The sequence below is a fragment of the Chinchilla lanigera genome, unplaced genomic scaffold (genome assembly GCF_000276665.1).
Source record: "Chinchilla lanigera isolate Chin_1 unplaced genomic scaffold, ChiLan1.0 scaffold00086, whole genome shotgun sequence".
Lineage (NCBI taxonomy): Eukaryota > Metazoa > Chordata > Mammalia > Rodentia > Chinchillidae > Chinchilla > Chinchilla lanigera.
The window spans coordinates 8,918,294-8,934,247 of NW_004955487.1; the positions used below are offsets into that span (position 1 = coordinate 8,918,294).

General features: G+C 48.5%; 1 protein-coding gene across 2 annotated transcripts in view; it reads right to left on the reverse strand.

Moving 5' to 3' along the window:
- The window catches only part of Nbas (neuroblastoma amplified sequence), a 179,133-nt gene that overhangs the window by 23,891 nt on the left and 139,288 nt on the right, over positions 1 to 15,954 (reverse strand). For both annotated transcript variants that reach the window (XM_005404440.1, XM_013504348.1), the window contains 3 exons: positions 14,640 to 14,750; positions 9,644 to 9,894; positions 8,101 to 8,435 (listed from right to left, as the gene is read on the reverse strand). In XM_005404440.1, the coding sequence (XP_005404497.1) occupies positions 8,101 to 8,435; positions 9,644 to 9,894; positions 14,640 to 14,750 (697 nt within the window). The remainder of the gene's footprint in view (positions 1 to 8,100; positions 8,436 to 9,643; positions 9,895 to 14,639; positions 14,751 to 15,954) is intronic.

Consider the following 15,954-nt stretch of genomic DNA (forward strand, 5'->3'; position numbering starts at 1 on the left):
TGTGCAGCCACCATGCGCCTCACATGGCTCACTCTCCTCACCCAGGGCAAAGCCATTCCTTTATTTCTCAGTGTTTATCATGGCTCATTAGGCACTGCTTTAAATGACAAACACTGAATATTATGAAGCAGTGTTTTAACGTGCAACTGCAAGCAAAAATTAAGTTTCAAATTTTCTGCTTTAGTATAACCAGCTAAATGTTCAAACCCCAAAATAAGAATGCCTGCTCTGTCCCATTTATTTATATGCTTAACAGAAAGATCACCATCACCATGCACTTCTGCCTTCACCATCAACTACTTCTGCGACACAGTTTGTCATCAAGGAGTAGAGGTCGCGGTGTTGCTGCCCAGGGAGTACAGAAACAGGGTTCCTCTTCAGCAAGTGCAAATGGTCTGCTCCCTTTCACCAGTCACTTTCAGCAATGGCTCAAGCTAACTCGGCTCTAAGCATCTTAGTCCCTTTCCTTATCTCTGGGACAAAACACGGACCACTCCAGCTTAAGGAGGGGAAGTCGAATTTGGCCAGTTTGTAGTTTCCGTGCATGGCCAGCTGCTCCAAGGGAGGGCACAGGGCACAGGGGTCTGGCGGAAGAGAGCTGCTCAGGGTATGGAGGATAGGAAATAGAGAGAAGGGAGGAGCCGAGAGGGGTAAGTACCCTTCCAGGCCACGCCTCCAGGACCTCCCCTTCTGCCAGGCCCCACCTCCTAAGCCGCCACCGTCCAGTCAGCTTCCAAAGGCCCCATCCATGCTTGTGTGAGGCCTTGAGGGACACGAGATCTAATCCATATAGCACTGTTTTCAACAGTGTGGAGGCCCCTTTAGGAGGTGCACAAGGAGTACTGAAAATGAGATGAACTGTGGCTGCAATCAGCAATGAACACTGCAGTCCCTGGCTGCCACACAGGTGTGGTGAAATCTGAAAGCACTGTGACTGCACGCATTCTATGATACATACCCAATGTATTTTGATTATGATGATTAAAGTAAATCCACTAAATTCTATCAACTGTAAATATGAAAACCCAGATTTTCTTTTAATCTCAGCACACAAAATGACTCGGGATCATTCAAAAACAACCTAATTTGTTGCTAAATTTTTAAATTTGGGCTGAAAGAAATTCAAACACCATCTTCTGACCTTGTAGAAAGAGGGACAAAGAAAAGCAGGAAACGAAGTCACAATGCTGAACCCCTCTGTGGTAAGGCCTTTCTTATGCTCTCTACTTCCCCCTCACAGGAATTATTCCTGCTGTGCACGCTGGATGTCTGGGTGCTGCCTGCATCTACCCCAACATGGCCACAGCCCACGCAGCTGTGCCATGGGTACAGGGCACAGTGCTGAGAGTCAGGCCACACAGGGCCGCACCCCACAACCTGCAGACTTCCTTGTCTGCCGCCTTTGCTATGGAGAGCTCCCTCGGCCATCAGTAGACAAAACATGAGTGGCATCTTTTTTTTTTCCCTTTGGTACTACTGGGGATTGAACCCAGGGCCTTTGCACAGAGGTACAACCCTGAAAGCTTTTTAATTATTTTGAGAGTCTAAGTTGCTGTGCTGCCTGGATGGGTTTGAACTTGTGATGTTCCTATCTAAGTCCCCTAGAGGGCAGGGAGGACCAGCAAACACCTCCACCACAACCTGGCACACTGAGAGCAGAATTACGCAGGCGCTTCCTGTGGTGCCGACACTTGAGGCGGCAGCAGGCAGCAGCAAGGACGAGTGAGGCTTTTGAGTATACATCCCTCTACCACACAGGCCTGAGAATGAATTTGTAAGATAGCAATTAGGAGATAAATCGCCAAGTCTGAAAGGACTTTAAATGGCAGACGGGAGCTTATGGGGTGAACCGAGAATGCAGGTGTGAGGAAGCCCTCATCACTGAGGGTTTGCAGCTGAATAATAAGCAGCGAGGAGGTATCAAGCCTGCACAAAGGGAGGAGCATGTCAGCAGAGGCTGTTTTCAGATGCCTCCTCCCCACTGCACTTTTCCTGGTAAGATGTGCATTAGTATCTGTTGCACATCAGTGAGATCGTTCCCTGCATCTTCCCCGAAACTTACACGATTCTAAAGCAGAACCTGTAGGGGCTGGGCCCCTTCTTCTTGCTTCTCAATGATACTAAGGAGCTGCTTCTGGAGTAGCAAGAAACCATGTCTAGGATCATGCTGCTTATGCAGCCTTTCTGCTACTTTACAATCTCTTAATTATTACCTCAGTCAATCTGAAATAATTTTCCAGGCATAAACAGAAAATGAATTTTCAGCCTGCCAGGGAGACCAATATTCATGATCCCCAGTGGGCTTTTGCACACAAATGCTCAGGCCAAGAAGATGGGGGGGTGGCCAGGGTAAAAATCCTGACGGAGCGGTTGGGCTCAGAGCACAGGCGCAGGTATGCAGCCTTCTTTCTCATTTTGTTAGCAGGGTCTCAGCACACACAGGCATGTGTGTCACGAGGAGTAGCACATCAGCAAAATGCATCTTAATTCCCTTTGTGTACCCTCTCTCTCTCTCAGTCCACCTTATTTAACTTTCTCGGGACTGAATCTTTGTAGCTGTTAGAATGGCTTCTAAATTATTTACTCCACAGGGCTGGCATGACATGCACGGAACGGTGTCTCAATATTCTCTTCCTGTTCGACAGTGTCTGGATGTAATGATGGGATGGGAGAAGGTTGGTTCATCCAATCCCCTCTGTAGGCGAAACCCTGTGAGACAGACACCTGCGGTCCTGCCCACTGCCCCACCGGCATCTCTCCCTCTGAGGGTGACACGGGGCACAGGGCAGGAGAGGCAGCCACCAGAGGCTGAGCGAGACTGAAACTTGATGCCGTAGGGCTCCACATTGGCAAAGGACAGCCCAAGATGCATCCCCTCACAGGTGTGAAGGAGAGCACTGTGGTGAGCAGGCCCACACCTGCACATCGCCACTGTTGGCCGAAGGCACCTCACACCTGAGACGGGGTCCTGTCCCATTCTCGGCGTCGACACATGGTTTTCCTACTGAAACATCCTGCTGAGGGTGGTGGCACACACCTATAATCCCAGCACTGGGAAGGCTGAGGCTAGAGGATCGCCACAAGTTTGAGGCCAGGCTGGACTACAGAGAGACACTGTTTTTTTCAAAAGAAAACAATCAAACTGAAAAAGTCCTGTTAACTGAATAATGAAAATGTACTGGTTTCTCTGAGCCTGGAAGAACCAGATGATGATCACACAATTCGAAGCCTGATGCATATGTGGGTTGCTGAAGGGAAGATGGAAGCCTCGTCTTTCCTGCAGGCTTGGAGGCCGCTGTGCAGGCACTCCACACCCAAGACGTTGGTGTCACTCTGTGCTGTGCATTTACATAGGGAGCCACATGGTCTCTGCAGCCCCAGGCCAGCCCTGCCAAACACATCTCGTTTCAGTGTTCCTGGTTCCTGTCCCGATGCCCATGAGCCTCTCCTGCATATGCGCTGCTGGGGCTGAGATCGCGTTACCAAGGCATAGGGAGCACACAGACCAAATGACCCCCACCTGGAGCATGAGTATCTGTACAAGTGCATTTAACGTGTGCTCTCAGGACAGGATGTCTAGGCTCTCCGCCTGCCACACGCTAGTGGCCTGGAGAATCCTGCACATCCCGGTTTATGAAGTGGGTGGTGCTGCCCATCGCACACTTGTTAGAGAGTAGGGGGCAGGCTGGGAGGAAGCTCGATGCAGAACCTGACAGCTCCCCACCCTTCACGGCTACAACTCCTACCCTCCTCCTTTACCATAGCCCCTTCCCGGGCTCTTCTTTGTGGATTCAGGGTCCTCTAGTCATCCATGGTCTGAAAATATTAAATGGAAAACTCCAGAAACAATTCAGAGGTTTGAAGTATCTTTGACAGTATAGGTTTAATTGTTCTACTCTATTATTAGTTATTATTGTTAATCTCTTCCCATGCCTGAAGTGTACATTACAGTGCACCAAAGGTCTGCACACAGATGGGCTGTAGTCATGGATGCAGTGTCCAAGCATAAACGTGGAGGGTGTCGAGACTCGTTCTCCACGGATCAGGGGTTACAGTAGATGTGGGGAACCCCACTGCCCCTCTGTAGTCTCCACACTACTGCTGCTGTCTCCTGCAGTGTGGTCATCACAGCAGCAGAGCAAGCTTCTGAAATGCCCGCTCGCACAGAACTCCCCGCCAGACTTCTTCCACATGGTCCATTGGGCCAGCCCCATTTAGTCACCTGTACTCAACCTCTCCTCCCGTTCCTTTTCTCTCTCACCCCAGCCACACTGCCCTTCTGATCTCCAACACCCTTCCCCTGGGTCACCGAATAGCTGGCTGCCACTGCCCTTTCGTGGAGTCTTTCTTGGTGATGCCTGATTTAAACCAAAGCAGTCCTGGCACTCTGCACCCAAGTCCTTCGCAGGATGTTCCTGATGTCATCGTCACCACTGCACAGGGCTGAAAGCAAGCACTGCATTTATTGTCTGGTTGAGTCTCTGCTCTCCCTGTGCATGCTCCTATGTACTCTGCTTGGTGCTACACACCTGACTTTGAGGGTAACTCTGGAGGTGCATCAGGTACATAGTAGGTACTCACTGTTGGATAATAAACTACCAAATTTTGAGTATGTAACTGTGAATCTGGGCATAGCTTAAACAGCTGGCTCTGGACTGAATGAAATGTTTCAAACTCCGGGCAGAAGAGGAAGGGGCCACCCTGATGAGGCATGGCCTGGATCTGAGTGCGTGCTTGGCAGGACTGCGTGACACCCGGATGTGGGGCCCAGGCAGGGTGAGGAAGGTCGATGCACAGGATTGAGCTATACTCCCCTCCCTCTTACTAACAATGAAGCAGAAAATCTGACTTCCATCTGTCTGGTTCCTCTACTTCTTGATGGACTACAGATGGAGAAAGGAAGATCAAATGTTTTTTATTGTTCTTCCCCCATCAACCTGAAAAACATGATAGAAATATTTCTATTCCCATGGAAATGGCACAAACACCAGAGTCAGAAGCACAAAACCGAGGTAGTGGTCTTCTCTAGGTGCCTAAGGTACAGATTTCATTTGAAAGGCCTACTGTGGGTGTGTGTTAGTCACTTTCCCATCGCTAGGACAAAACACCCAATGCCCACAACTTAAAGGAAGAGAAGTTCATTTTGGCTTATGGTTTCACATTTTCAGTCCATGGTTGGCTGGCTCCAAGGCAGAAGCAGCATGGCAGCCATGGTGGAAGGGAGAGAGAGCAGAAAGGAGAAAGGGTGCAAGGGAGGAAAGAAGAGTGACAGCAAGAAAGAGAGAGAGAAGGAAGGAGCTGGGGACAAGAACACATCCTTTCCGGGTCACACCCCAGTGCCCACCTGCAACCATGCCTCATCTCCTACAGCACATTCAGTCATGGTTTGACAGGGTTATTGTAATAAATTTTTTTAAAAGTTAAACCTTCATTCTCCTATTTTTTGTTATCACATTGCATATGTCAGGGTTAACCACTTGCTGGGAGGTTCCCATCCAACCTCTGGATAACCAACCTGACCAGACATCACAGCAACACTACACCCAGTAATCTTCTCCCTGCTGATTCTCCTGCCCTCTCAGCCATGAGCCATGCATGAGGCTCTCGAACAGGGAGTATAGCTCAATCCTGTGCATCGACCTCCCTCACCCTGCCTGGGCCCCACATCCAGACTGCTGTGCACACTGGATGAAGAACAGGGTTCTGCTCCTGCTTGGTTACTGTCTCAGAGCTGGTCACTGGCTCAAGTTTCCTAACTTGCATGGGGGTGAACCTGATGTGGATACATTTTCACTTTCCCTGGTTCTTTGGCAATCGTTAAGCATGATGAAAAGCTTCATGTGGGATTAATTTAAGCTTGTATTTGCTGGAGAACTACACTACTCACATGAAAGAAGGTGTCCCCAGACACTAAACCAGATCGTCTAAGACAGAGCAGATACCACAAAGAATCCATGTGCCTCACTGTTGTTGAACTTACCCATTTTGGATTTTTATTTAACTGAACTTTAACTAAAAGGGCAACAGGACTGGATTTTTATGATATGAATTTCTCCTGGAGAATTTAATTATGGAAAATGAACCATTAAGAGCATTTTAAAGGTGCTGACCTCTAGAACTTGGCATATTTCTACTCTAAACTTACTGTATAACTTCTAACAATTTTTAATTATCAAGGCAGTAGGGCCAAACTTGAGATGGGAAATAGAACGAATTGTGTGTGGACCACAGCAAGTCAGAAAAACATGCTCTTTGGTGCTTCTCAGAGCTTTCTGGAAGCAGAGGCGGCCCTGTCCACTGTGGCCCAGGAGGACCCCCAGAGCCCTGCAGGGAGGCCATGGGACCCAGAAAGTGCAGGGGACAGGTCCTGACAGGCCCAGCTGGTAGACAGGAAGGGAACTAAGCCTCTCAACCCCTCACTTCTCCTTTAGAGGAGAAAATCCTCATTCTGACAGAAAACCCTGTAGGGCAGAACTGAATTCCCTGTGTCCCATGGGAGCTCCCTGCCATCCATCCCACAGGGTATCCTTGGCTCCCTGCAGAATGACCTGCAGCCACTGTCGGGGGCCACTCTGTGGAGGATGCAAGAGAGAGACTGGGGCTCAAGCCAGGCCACACTTCCTGTTCCCACCCCTCCACTGCATTTCTCCCGGATGACTGTGGGTCTCCTGGATGACTGCAGGTGTTCCTCCCCCTTGCTGAGGTCTAAGGGTGAGTGTGTGCACTCAAGGAGGGACAGTCACCCGAAAGCCCCCTGCATGGTGGCAGGCCAGGAAACGCCTGTCTTCTCCCATCTGATGCTGGATGGTGACCCCTGGCTCAAGAGCACCTGGAGGAGCTGTGCCTCCTCCGCATTTTTCCATAGCTTAGTCTTCTCTCTCAGAGAGCGCACTACGAATCTTTCTGGATTTTTAGTTTTGTTTTGTGATACTAGGGATGGAATCCACAGCCTGTGGTATGGTCCCCAACCCTTTTTAATTTTGTTTTGAGATAGTCTCATAAACTGTGTAGTGCACAATAGACAAATGTCTACACCAGGATTACTCTACTGAGTACTAAGGAAAAACACTGTAATTAACTGAGTCAGCTAAGCATCTTTTCTTCAGCATAATGTACCTATGAACACAGCCAACTGTGCTGTAACTACTCAGGTTGCTGGAGACATCTTGAAAGTAGAGGCTAGGGATGCAGCTCAGAGACATCTTGAAAGTGGAGGCTAGGGATGTAGCACTGCCTGGCAAGTGCGAGGTCCTGAGTTCAATCCCCAGTACCCAAAAAAAAGAAAAAAGAAAAAAAAAGAAAGTGCAACATTAAGATTAGTTTAGGGGTTGAGAACATGCTCAAATTCTTTGTTGTTCTGAAAGAAGGTCTTGCTATGTAGCCCAAGCTGGTCTTGAACTTACAGCAACTCTCTAGACTCAGCCTTCTGAGTGCTGGGATGACAGGTGTGTATTGTGGCACCTGCTCTCACATCATCTATTGGGGGTGAAACTGTATCTTTCTGAGGACCGAGAGCAGATGTCAGAGTGGAGTGAAGGGCTAAGCTCTGAGCACGGAGCCATGGAACATGTGGCCTATGCTCCTATGGACAACCACACAGCCCCAGCTTCTGCTGTGTAGCATTCCTACAAGTTCATTTCTGTGTCAGGCACGAGCACTGGAGGCATGCACTCCCTACTTAGCCCCATCCCCTGCCCAGATGGACGTGCGTGAGCATTCTCCTTAACACAGACAAAGGCACTGGAACGCCTGGGTTCTGAGTGAAGGGAACTGGGCTCAGCTGCGGGTTTCCTGACACCTGACACTTGGAAAGAAAGGGCCGGTACGTGCCATGAGATGGCATACATGAGAACCATGATGCATACACATACATCAGCACAGGGGTATCTGAGCACTTCTGTCTGTACGTCTATAGTACAGGACAGTGATTTTCCTACTGGACACTATGCTTACAAAACACAAATAAATGATAAGAAAACGTCAATTGCAATTATTTTCCACTTCAAGAAAGGAAATCAAAGCAAACCTATAGAATGCAAGAACAATTCTCACTCATTCTAAAGAACCTGGTCTATGTCTGACTTGAAGTTCTGATGTTACCTTAGCCACTGCTTCTGGAGAAAATGTAACTGCATCCAGCACGGTGATGAGGTCGCGTGGGTGCAGGCGGTCGAAGTACCTCACACAGACGTCGTAGGAGCGGAGCCACTCCGGGGAGGATTTGGGGACCTGCTTGATCAGGTGCGGGTCCCCCGTCCAGAAGAGCTTCTGCAACCAGACAGTGTACAGCGAACTCGGGGACAGCGTCCCCCTGTCCCTCTCAGGGATGCTGGGGGCGAGTTTGGAAATAGCTAGGACGTTCTGACTTGAAAGAACTGGCTCCAAGGCCTCCAGAGGGCTCATGCTTCCATCCGTCAGCTTTTTATAGTTGAGACCTAGCGGAAGAAGAAGAGGAAGAGCACAGGAAGTGGCTCACTCCAGCGTGCACTCACTGGCACTTCCCAACACACACATAGCCCTCTGCACGGCTTGGTGAAAATCCCACCAGCTCCTGCTGTAGAGCCTGGCTTCACACAGGAGGACAGAGACCTGAGTTCTGTCCCCAAGGCTGCATGCTGTCCCCACACAGCCCTGCCCAATGCAGCCGGGGCAGGCCACGCCCTTCTGTGTGCCTCAGTTTCCTCCTCTGTGCACTGGGGAAGGCAACAGCTCCACACCGCCTCGTTCCCCAAGCACAGCTGCTAGGTTTTCCACCAAACTGCACTGTACTCATTGCTCTCACTGGCATCTCTCGGCTGCTAGAAGGCAGGGAGGGACTCGCACTCCTTCTTACTCAGGAAACTGCTAATCAGCCGAAGTGTGCTCTCATAACTGCAATGAATATCACATGGACAGACTGGAGAGCACCTCGCAGTGCTGGAGCGTCATGGACATGTGAGCACTATTAACATGCCGAGGTTCTCAGTTAGGAGAATGAGGTACCATTCTAAAGATTCCAGAACCTACCGAAGGTGAAAATGTCTCATTGTAAGTACTGTACACATTTTAAACAGGCTCCAATGAAGTGAAGTCCTGCCCAATGGCCTCATGCTGAGTGTCTTGGACTTGTCTCAAATACTTGTACGTGCCTCTGTGTGTATGTATATGTATATGTGTGTGTGTGTGTGTGTGTGTGTGTACATGGTGAGTATTTAAACAGTTTATTATAGCAAAAGTCACATTGCCACTGATCCCCCTCAGAAGGCAGTTACTCCCCCTGCTTTGACACACTTACCCCATCTTTCTTGACAATGTGTCTTCTTCTGTAATAAGTTTTTAAGATGTAAACATTCATTATATTTTCAGTTCATACCTCGAATATAGCATGTAAGAGACAGGCGCAGGAAAAAGCCTGTGCAACAGTAGCTTTTAGTACCAAATCTACTGAGGTTGCTGTGTGACTCTCACTTGGCTTCCTGCTTTTCCTCGTGCGTCACCCCTCGGCTGTAGTCGGGGGTTCGGCAGGATGACTCTCAAGTGGATCAGCTCCACACTCCTGGTTTTGGGTCTGTCCCCCCGACAGCACCAGCCAGCTGTGGACAGGAGAGTAACCCCCAGATGGAGCTGAAAAGTGTGCGTTCAAGCGGGAACATGAGCAGCCTACCTGCCGCAACAACTTTAAACTTCTTCAGCAGCCGTATGTGGGTCTCGGGCTTCAGGGCTGGGTTCCCCACGTCCGCACAGCCACAGCTGTCCAGGAGAGTGAAATAATACAGCAGCCTCTCGTGGTCAAGGCCACCAATGGAGGGATAGATGTACTTGGCCATGTGCCTGTGAAAGGCTTCCGGGTCCATCTTCAGGGTCTCAAAGAGGTGAAGGGCCTGCGCCCGCTTCTCAATTTCAGCTGTGGGCAAACTGAAAGGGAGAGCCAGAGAGACTGTGAGGGCTGGGCCTCCACACCAGGACCTGCCTGTTTTGTTTACCAGGAAGAACGGTTGCTTCTTACAGGTCCTTCTTCATGCCTAACCAGACAGAGCTGCCAGACACAGGAGCCTACAGAAAGGGAGACCCAGGGCCCACTGTGCTGCAGAAGCCCAGCTTCCTGCAGCTGTGGCACTATCCACACGAGCCCAGGCCCAGCACCCACTCTGCGTGCTAGGTCATGTCACCAGAAAACAGCTCGCCTCTGTGCTGGAGTGCTGTGCACAGACCCTGCTCTTCCAGAGCTCAGGAAACTGAGGGAAGAAGACATCCACTTTCAGGCATAAATTTAACCCCCAAGAGTCTTAATTCATAGTCAACAGACTCCAATTTATCATGTTTGAATCAAACAGGAAAGGGAAGTAGCCATACTTTCACCTGAATTACCTATGCTAGTGCCACCTGAATGAAAGATGTCTTGGTATTTTCACGTAACTTAATGTCTCTGTAGTGCAATGTAAGAAGAGGAACTTAAGATTGATCTAATTGAGGCAAAAAGAAATGAAGGTATTTTTGTTTGATCAATCTGTGTGGCGTTTTTGGAGGGAGCAGAGGAGTTGGTTTTTGGCTCTGTGTCTCCCAGGACAGGACAAGTTCCCCAGTCTCCTCCAGCCAGCCTCACACCAGCAGAAATGCTTCTGGGTGAGAAATGCTTCCCAGGAGCCACAGGAAGTACGGGGCCACAGGGAGACTTTCCTATGGTTTATTTTTCAAAGAAAACGATTTCATTGGTACATTTTAGGTATACATAATGATCACATTCATCATAGGGAATTCGTACTTGTACACCAGAGAACTCGATTCTTTTTTTTCCCTCCAATCTGCTACCCTCCCTCAACCCCAGGCTTCCTATGGTTTAAAAGCATGGCCTGTGAGCTAGGACAGATACTTTGTTTCCAAGGGTTACTATTTTTAGAAAGTGCCAAAAGGCATGTTTTTGTGAAGTTAATATAAATTATCTTTTAACTTCTATGAGAGTGTAAAATAGGATAAAAGGGACAACTATAGAGTCAAAATATCAGGTAGTTGTTAAAAATAGTCTTTTTACTTTCACTTGAAATCCTCTTCCGTTAAGACACAGTTCAAACACTTACTTATATAAATATGTCCCGTGTCTATAAAAATATTCCTGACTGCCCACTGGCATTTGGCAGTCATTTCATATTTTTACTATTGACTACCTGTCTGCCTCTCTTAGTAGACCAGAGCAGCTGACTGCGGCACAGAACATGACACTCTCTTGATCTGCAAGTTTCCGCACACCAAAACCCAAGGTATGGTCGGAAGGAGGTGTTCCATCATGTCTTATGAATGCCTCACAGATGGGGGGATAAGTAAAACAATTGGTGTCCTCTATGCTCCTGGTGCCCGGCTCTGGGAAGGACATAAAGACTTGGAGCAAAGGACTTATATCTAGGTTTGAAAAACCCAGTGGAGCTATAAACACTTGGAATTAATAACTGCAAAACAATGGCTTGGGCTGACAAACGACACAAAACTGTATTCCAGTTAAGAGTAAGAGCAACAAAAGTGATGACTTCAGAGGAGGTGGCAACTGGTAAAAATAGAAGGCTCAATGATTGCAAAACTTGAGTCTGGCATTGCAGAGAGGAATGGAAGAGAAATGACGTGAAGGAAAGCATCGGGACAAGAAGGCAGCAGCCCATACACAGACTGTGACAGAAACGGCTGGCTGAGGAGAACATGCCCTGGATGCTGCTACTGCCCCCGGTGTGATGGCTGAAGGATCCGTGCACACCATGTCCTGACTTCCTGCTGTTCCTACCATCTGCAAAGTGAGGCTTGAGAGAAATGGAGGAGGCTATAAAGAATCAGTGGTGTGACCCTGGTAAGATGACTCTCACTGACATGAGGGACACCAGAAAGTAAGAGCTGGGGAGTTATCAGCATATAGACAGAAGCTGCCACACAGGGCAGGCGCTTACGGACCTGCCTATGCCTGAGCTCCATATCTGCTGGACTCAAGAGTATGCTGGTCACTGCACCCCACAGCACCCATCAGTCCTGGAGACCAAGCAGCCATACCGCCACACACTCTGTCATTCTTTCCTGAAGGCAACAGTCTGTAACAGCGTGCCTGACACCCTGGTAAACAGTGCTCAGGACAGGCTCAGCTGGCAATGGCTATATCGTAACAGTTTATTTCGTTTACCTGTGTTTGACCTGATTCTAAATCCACTCTCTATCAACACCACTTCCTCCTCAGCCCACCCACTCTCTCTTCTGTGCCTACAGTCCAGGTTGCCCCGTGTGCAATTTTACCTCATTACCTTGTCAGGCTGCAATGCCTTTGTGGACACATGATAAATACCCCAACCTCCCTTTCCAGTAAATTACAGTGTGCTCAGGTCTTTCACAGACACCAGTGATCAATAACCCACTTTAATCGTTTCCATGAAAGAAGCTGCTACCTTCCCTTCAGAACAAGTAGCGAGAGAAGAGAACAGTAGAGAAATCATGAAAACAATGTGGACTTCTCACTAATCAAATTAATGATTACCCTAAAAATGGTTTAAGTGTTTTTTTTCTGAACCCAGTTTTAGCTGTAAAGCAGCTTATAAGTATGACGCATATTTTGCTTTCAGAGATTAACTCTGGGGAGAAGCTAGCATTAGCCATACTCAATGCACAAGGAATAAATTATTGTACTAATGCCTGATGAAGGTGTTCTGTGATGGCTTCTAGTTGCCCATCACCCCAAAAGGTGATTCAAGAACAGCATGTGTCCAGACGACTTGTATTTGTAGAAGGAAAAAAAATTATTTAAATACATTTTTCTTTACTCACTCACTCTAATTCCCTTAGGTGAGGGAAAAGGATACTCCGAAGAGGAGGGGGTGGGGAAGGAAGAAGGAAGGGAACAGGAGGGGAGAGGAGAGGGAGGGGGAGGAAGGGACAGGAGGAGAGAGAGATCCAACCCTTCCAGCTCAATTTTAACAAGTCAGCAAGGCCTATACCTCACTATGCACATGAAACATTCCTACTTTAAATGCATCTTTCCTGATCCTGTATTTGTTTTAATTTATAACATAACACTGAAATAATGAACTGATGTTACTCCTGGAGAGCAGAGATGCACGGCACATGCAGCAACCTCTGAATGGGAACCATGTCCTATGTCTGACTCAAGGGGCTGGAAAACAGGAGGACCTCTGCCTGCCAAGAAAGGTCTCCTGGGGGTCGCCTGAGGGGCTGAAGGCAGAGGTGAGGTCCATCAAGGCGCAGGACATCCTACCTGGCCTTCAGAGCTGCCTGCTGTCTGGACAGGAGGGGGAGGGTGGGAAGTGCCGCCAAGCCTTAGCATATCGCCTATCTACAGCACGGTTCCCTTGCCCTCGTGGGGTAGGGAACTCTAGTGAATTCGCTCAACAACAAGGTATCAGCTTTGGTGGGCTTTGCCTTACTAGAACAAAGCACATGAGTCAGGCCACTTTACAAAGAAAAGCGGTAGACGGAGCTCTTTCACAAAGGAACATCAGGGTGCTCATCTAGGGATGACCTCCTGCTGGCAGAATTCTGAGGCATACGAAACATTCCACAGAAAAGGGCATGCTGCACACATACACACGGTGTGACCAAAATGGTGTGTGCTTTAGTTTTTAAAATCTGTTACATTGAAAGACACGTTGCCACGAATCCCCTCAAAATCCTCCGCTCACTTTCAGCACACTCCCTCCACTTCCTGCTGCAGCTTTATAGAGTCCTCCTTCCTGAGGGTCTTTAGCTAAGGGTCCTCACTGTGTAGGTGTCCTGAATGGATTCCAAATGTTTCTCTTTCATGGGCGTTGTGACTGGGGAAGAGCCAGGAGTTACACAGTGCCAGATCCAGTGACTAAGGCTGATATTTTTTATTACATCTCCTACAGACACTCAGAAAGAGGACTTACTTCCAGAGCTGCATTAGAAAGTGGTAAGAACAACAGGCCAAGTGTGTGTGAAGTGAGAGTGAGAATTGTGAGGGGAATTCATGGCACTGTGTCTTTTCTATTTTTTACAAATATAGTCATTCACCTTTTTTTCAATCATCCCATGTGTCTACATCCTCTGGCCTCACTCTTCTAACATGGCCGCCATGTTTAATCAAGTGCGCTCCACTCCAAGACAGCATTCAACTTCCCAAGAGTCTCCCTTCCCCCTATCCCAGCAGGGTCATTTCTACCTTGTTCATACAGTACAGTGGGGATAGCTGTAACATGAACTCCCAAACCACCTCCGGGCCCCACACGGCTCAGGTGCTATTGCCTCACAGGTCCCCTAACTGTGTCAAATCCCCTCATGGGGCTCACAGCTGTAATTTCATACTTAGGACATCACGCAAACACTATCTTCCCCACTGTGGACTATACGTTCCAAGACAGCCACAACACCTGCCCTCGCATCATGTCTAACATGGGAGCAGAATCCCAGCAAAAATTTTTGCATGAAATACATAGTGAATATTAAGGTATCTAATGCAAGGCTGTAGCTACTGAAAAATAAAGGCTAGGTGGGTACTGTGAGAATATTAGTGTCCCGAAAGTGTAAAGGAGAGGATACTGCATCAAGATGTGCATCTACTATAGCTGAGAAGGAAAACTGAAAGGTCTACTTTACAAGACTTTAAGATTCCTCCAGACAGCACAAGGACACCCGTGACCCACATGGGAAGTGGCACTCACCCACTGTCGGTGAACAGGAACTCCAAGTGGGTCATGAAGACTTCCCAGTGGGAGACGCCGTACCGCTGCGCCAGGGAGAGCACGATGCTGTAGACAGTCTCCTCGAGGGTTCTTCAGGAGCATCCAGCAGGCACAGAGAGGGAAGCAAAGAACACAGCACTTGGTGGGCAGACAGTGCCTGAGGGTGCTGCTCCCTGAGAAGTTCGCGGGACAGGCTTTCATTGCTCGCTTCCCACTGGGGAGAGCCCTTCACCAGCATCTGCTCACACCAAGACTCCCAACTCCCCTTTCCCTGGGGGACATCTGACAACATCAGCACTCTGACATCATAGATGGGAGAAGGGAAGACAGTGCTGCAGAGTCTACACTCTATAAGGCCCAGGACAGAACTCGTGCAGCGAAGAATTCACCCATCAAAACATCAGCAGTGCTCAGGTGACAAAAATCCTAGAATCAAAAAACAGTGGTTGGAGATGGGGATTTAGCTTGGCGGCACAGTGACTGCCTGGCAAGGGCAAGGTCATGAGTTCAATTCCCAGTACCAGAAAAAAAAAAAAAACAAAACAAAACAGTGGCATCTTTGCCCTACAGTAGGTACTGAAGAAAGCATGGTCACTCAACCAAGTTCTATGCTTCCTGCACTGCCAGGGATTATGCAGCTGTTTAGGACATAAAAGCAAGGTGTTTCCTGAGGAACTCACACAATGTAAGGGAGGACACAAGACAAGAATCTCTAATTAATGTGAGAACAGAGATGGAGGGCAGAGGAGCCAATTTCCACTGAAGGTGAAGGATACACAATTATCAACTAGGAAAAGGTGGTCAAAAGGAAGAAAAGATGGAAGGATTTCCAAGAAGTGAAGCCAAAAAGTGTTCATAGGTAGGGAAGGACAGGTCTTTGGGTCTAAGGGACCTGTGACTTCTGCAAGCAATGAGTTGGTGAAGGTTTAAGCCAGGGAAGAGCCTCACCAGGGACTGGAAGAATTCTAAGAAAACAGCCCAGAGCACCCACATTAGGGCTGAATGCAGGACACCTAGAGCTCCCTGATGCAGACAAATGGAGGAAGGAATTCTGAGCTGGAAGGTAGAACTCTGGGCTGGAAGGTGGAATCTGGGTTGAAACGTACAATTCTGGGCTGGAAGGTGCAATTCTGGGTTATAAGGTGGAATTCTAGGCTGGAAGGTGCAATTCTGGGCTGGAAGGTAGAATTCTGGGTAAGAAGGTAGAACTCTAGGTTGGAAGGCAGAATTCTGGGTTGGAAGGTGGAACTCTAGGCTGGAAGGCAGAATTCTGGGTTGGAAGGTGGAACTCTAG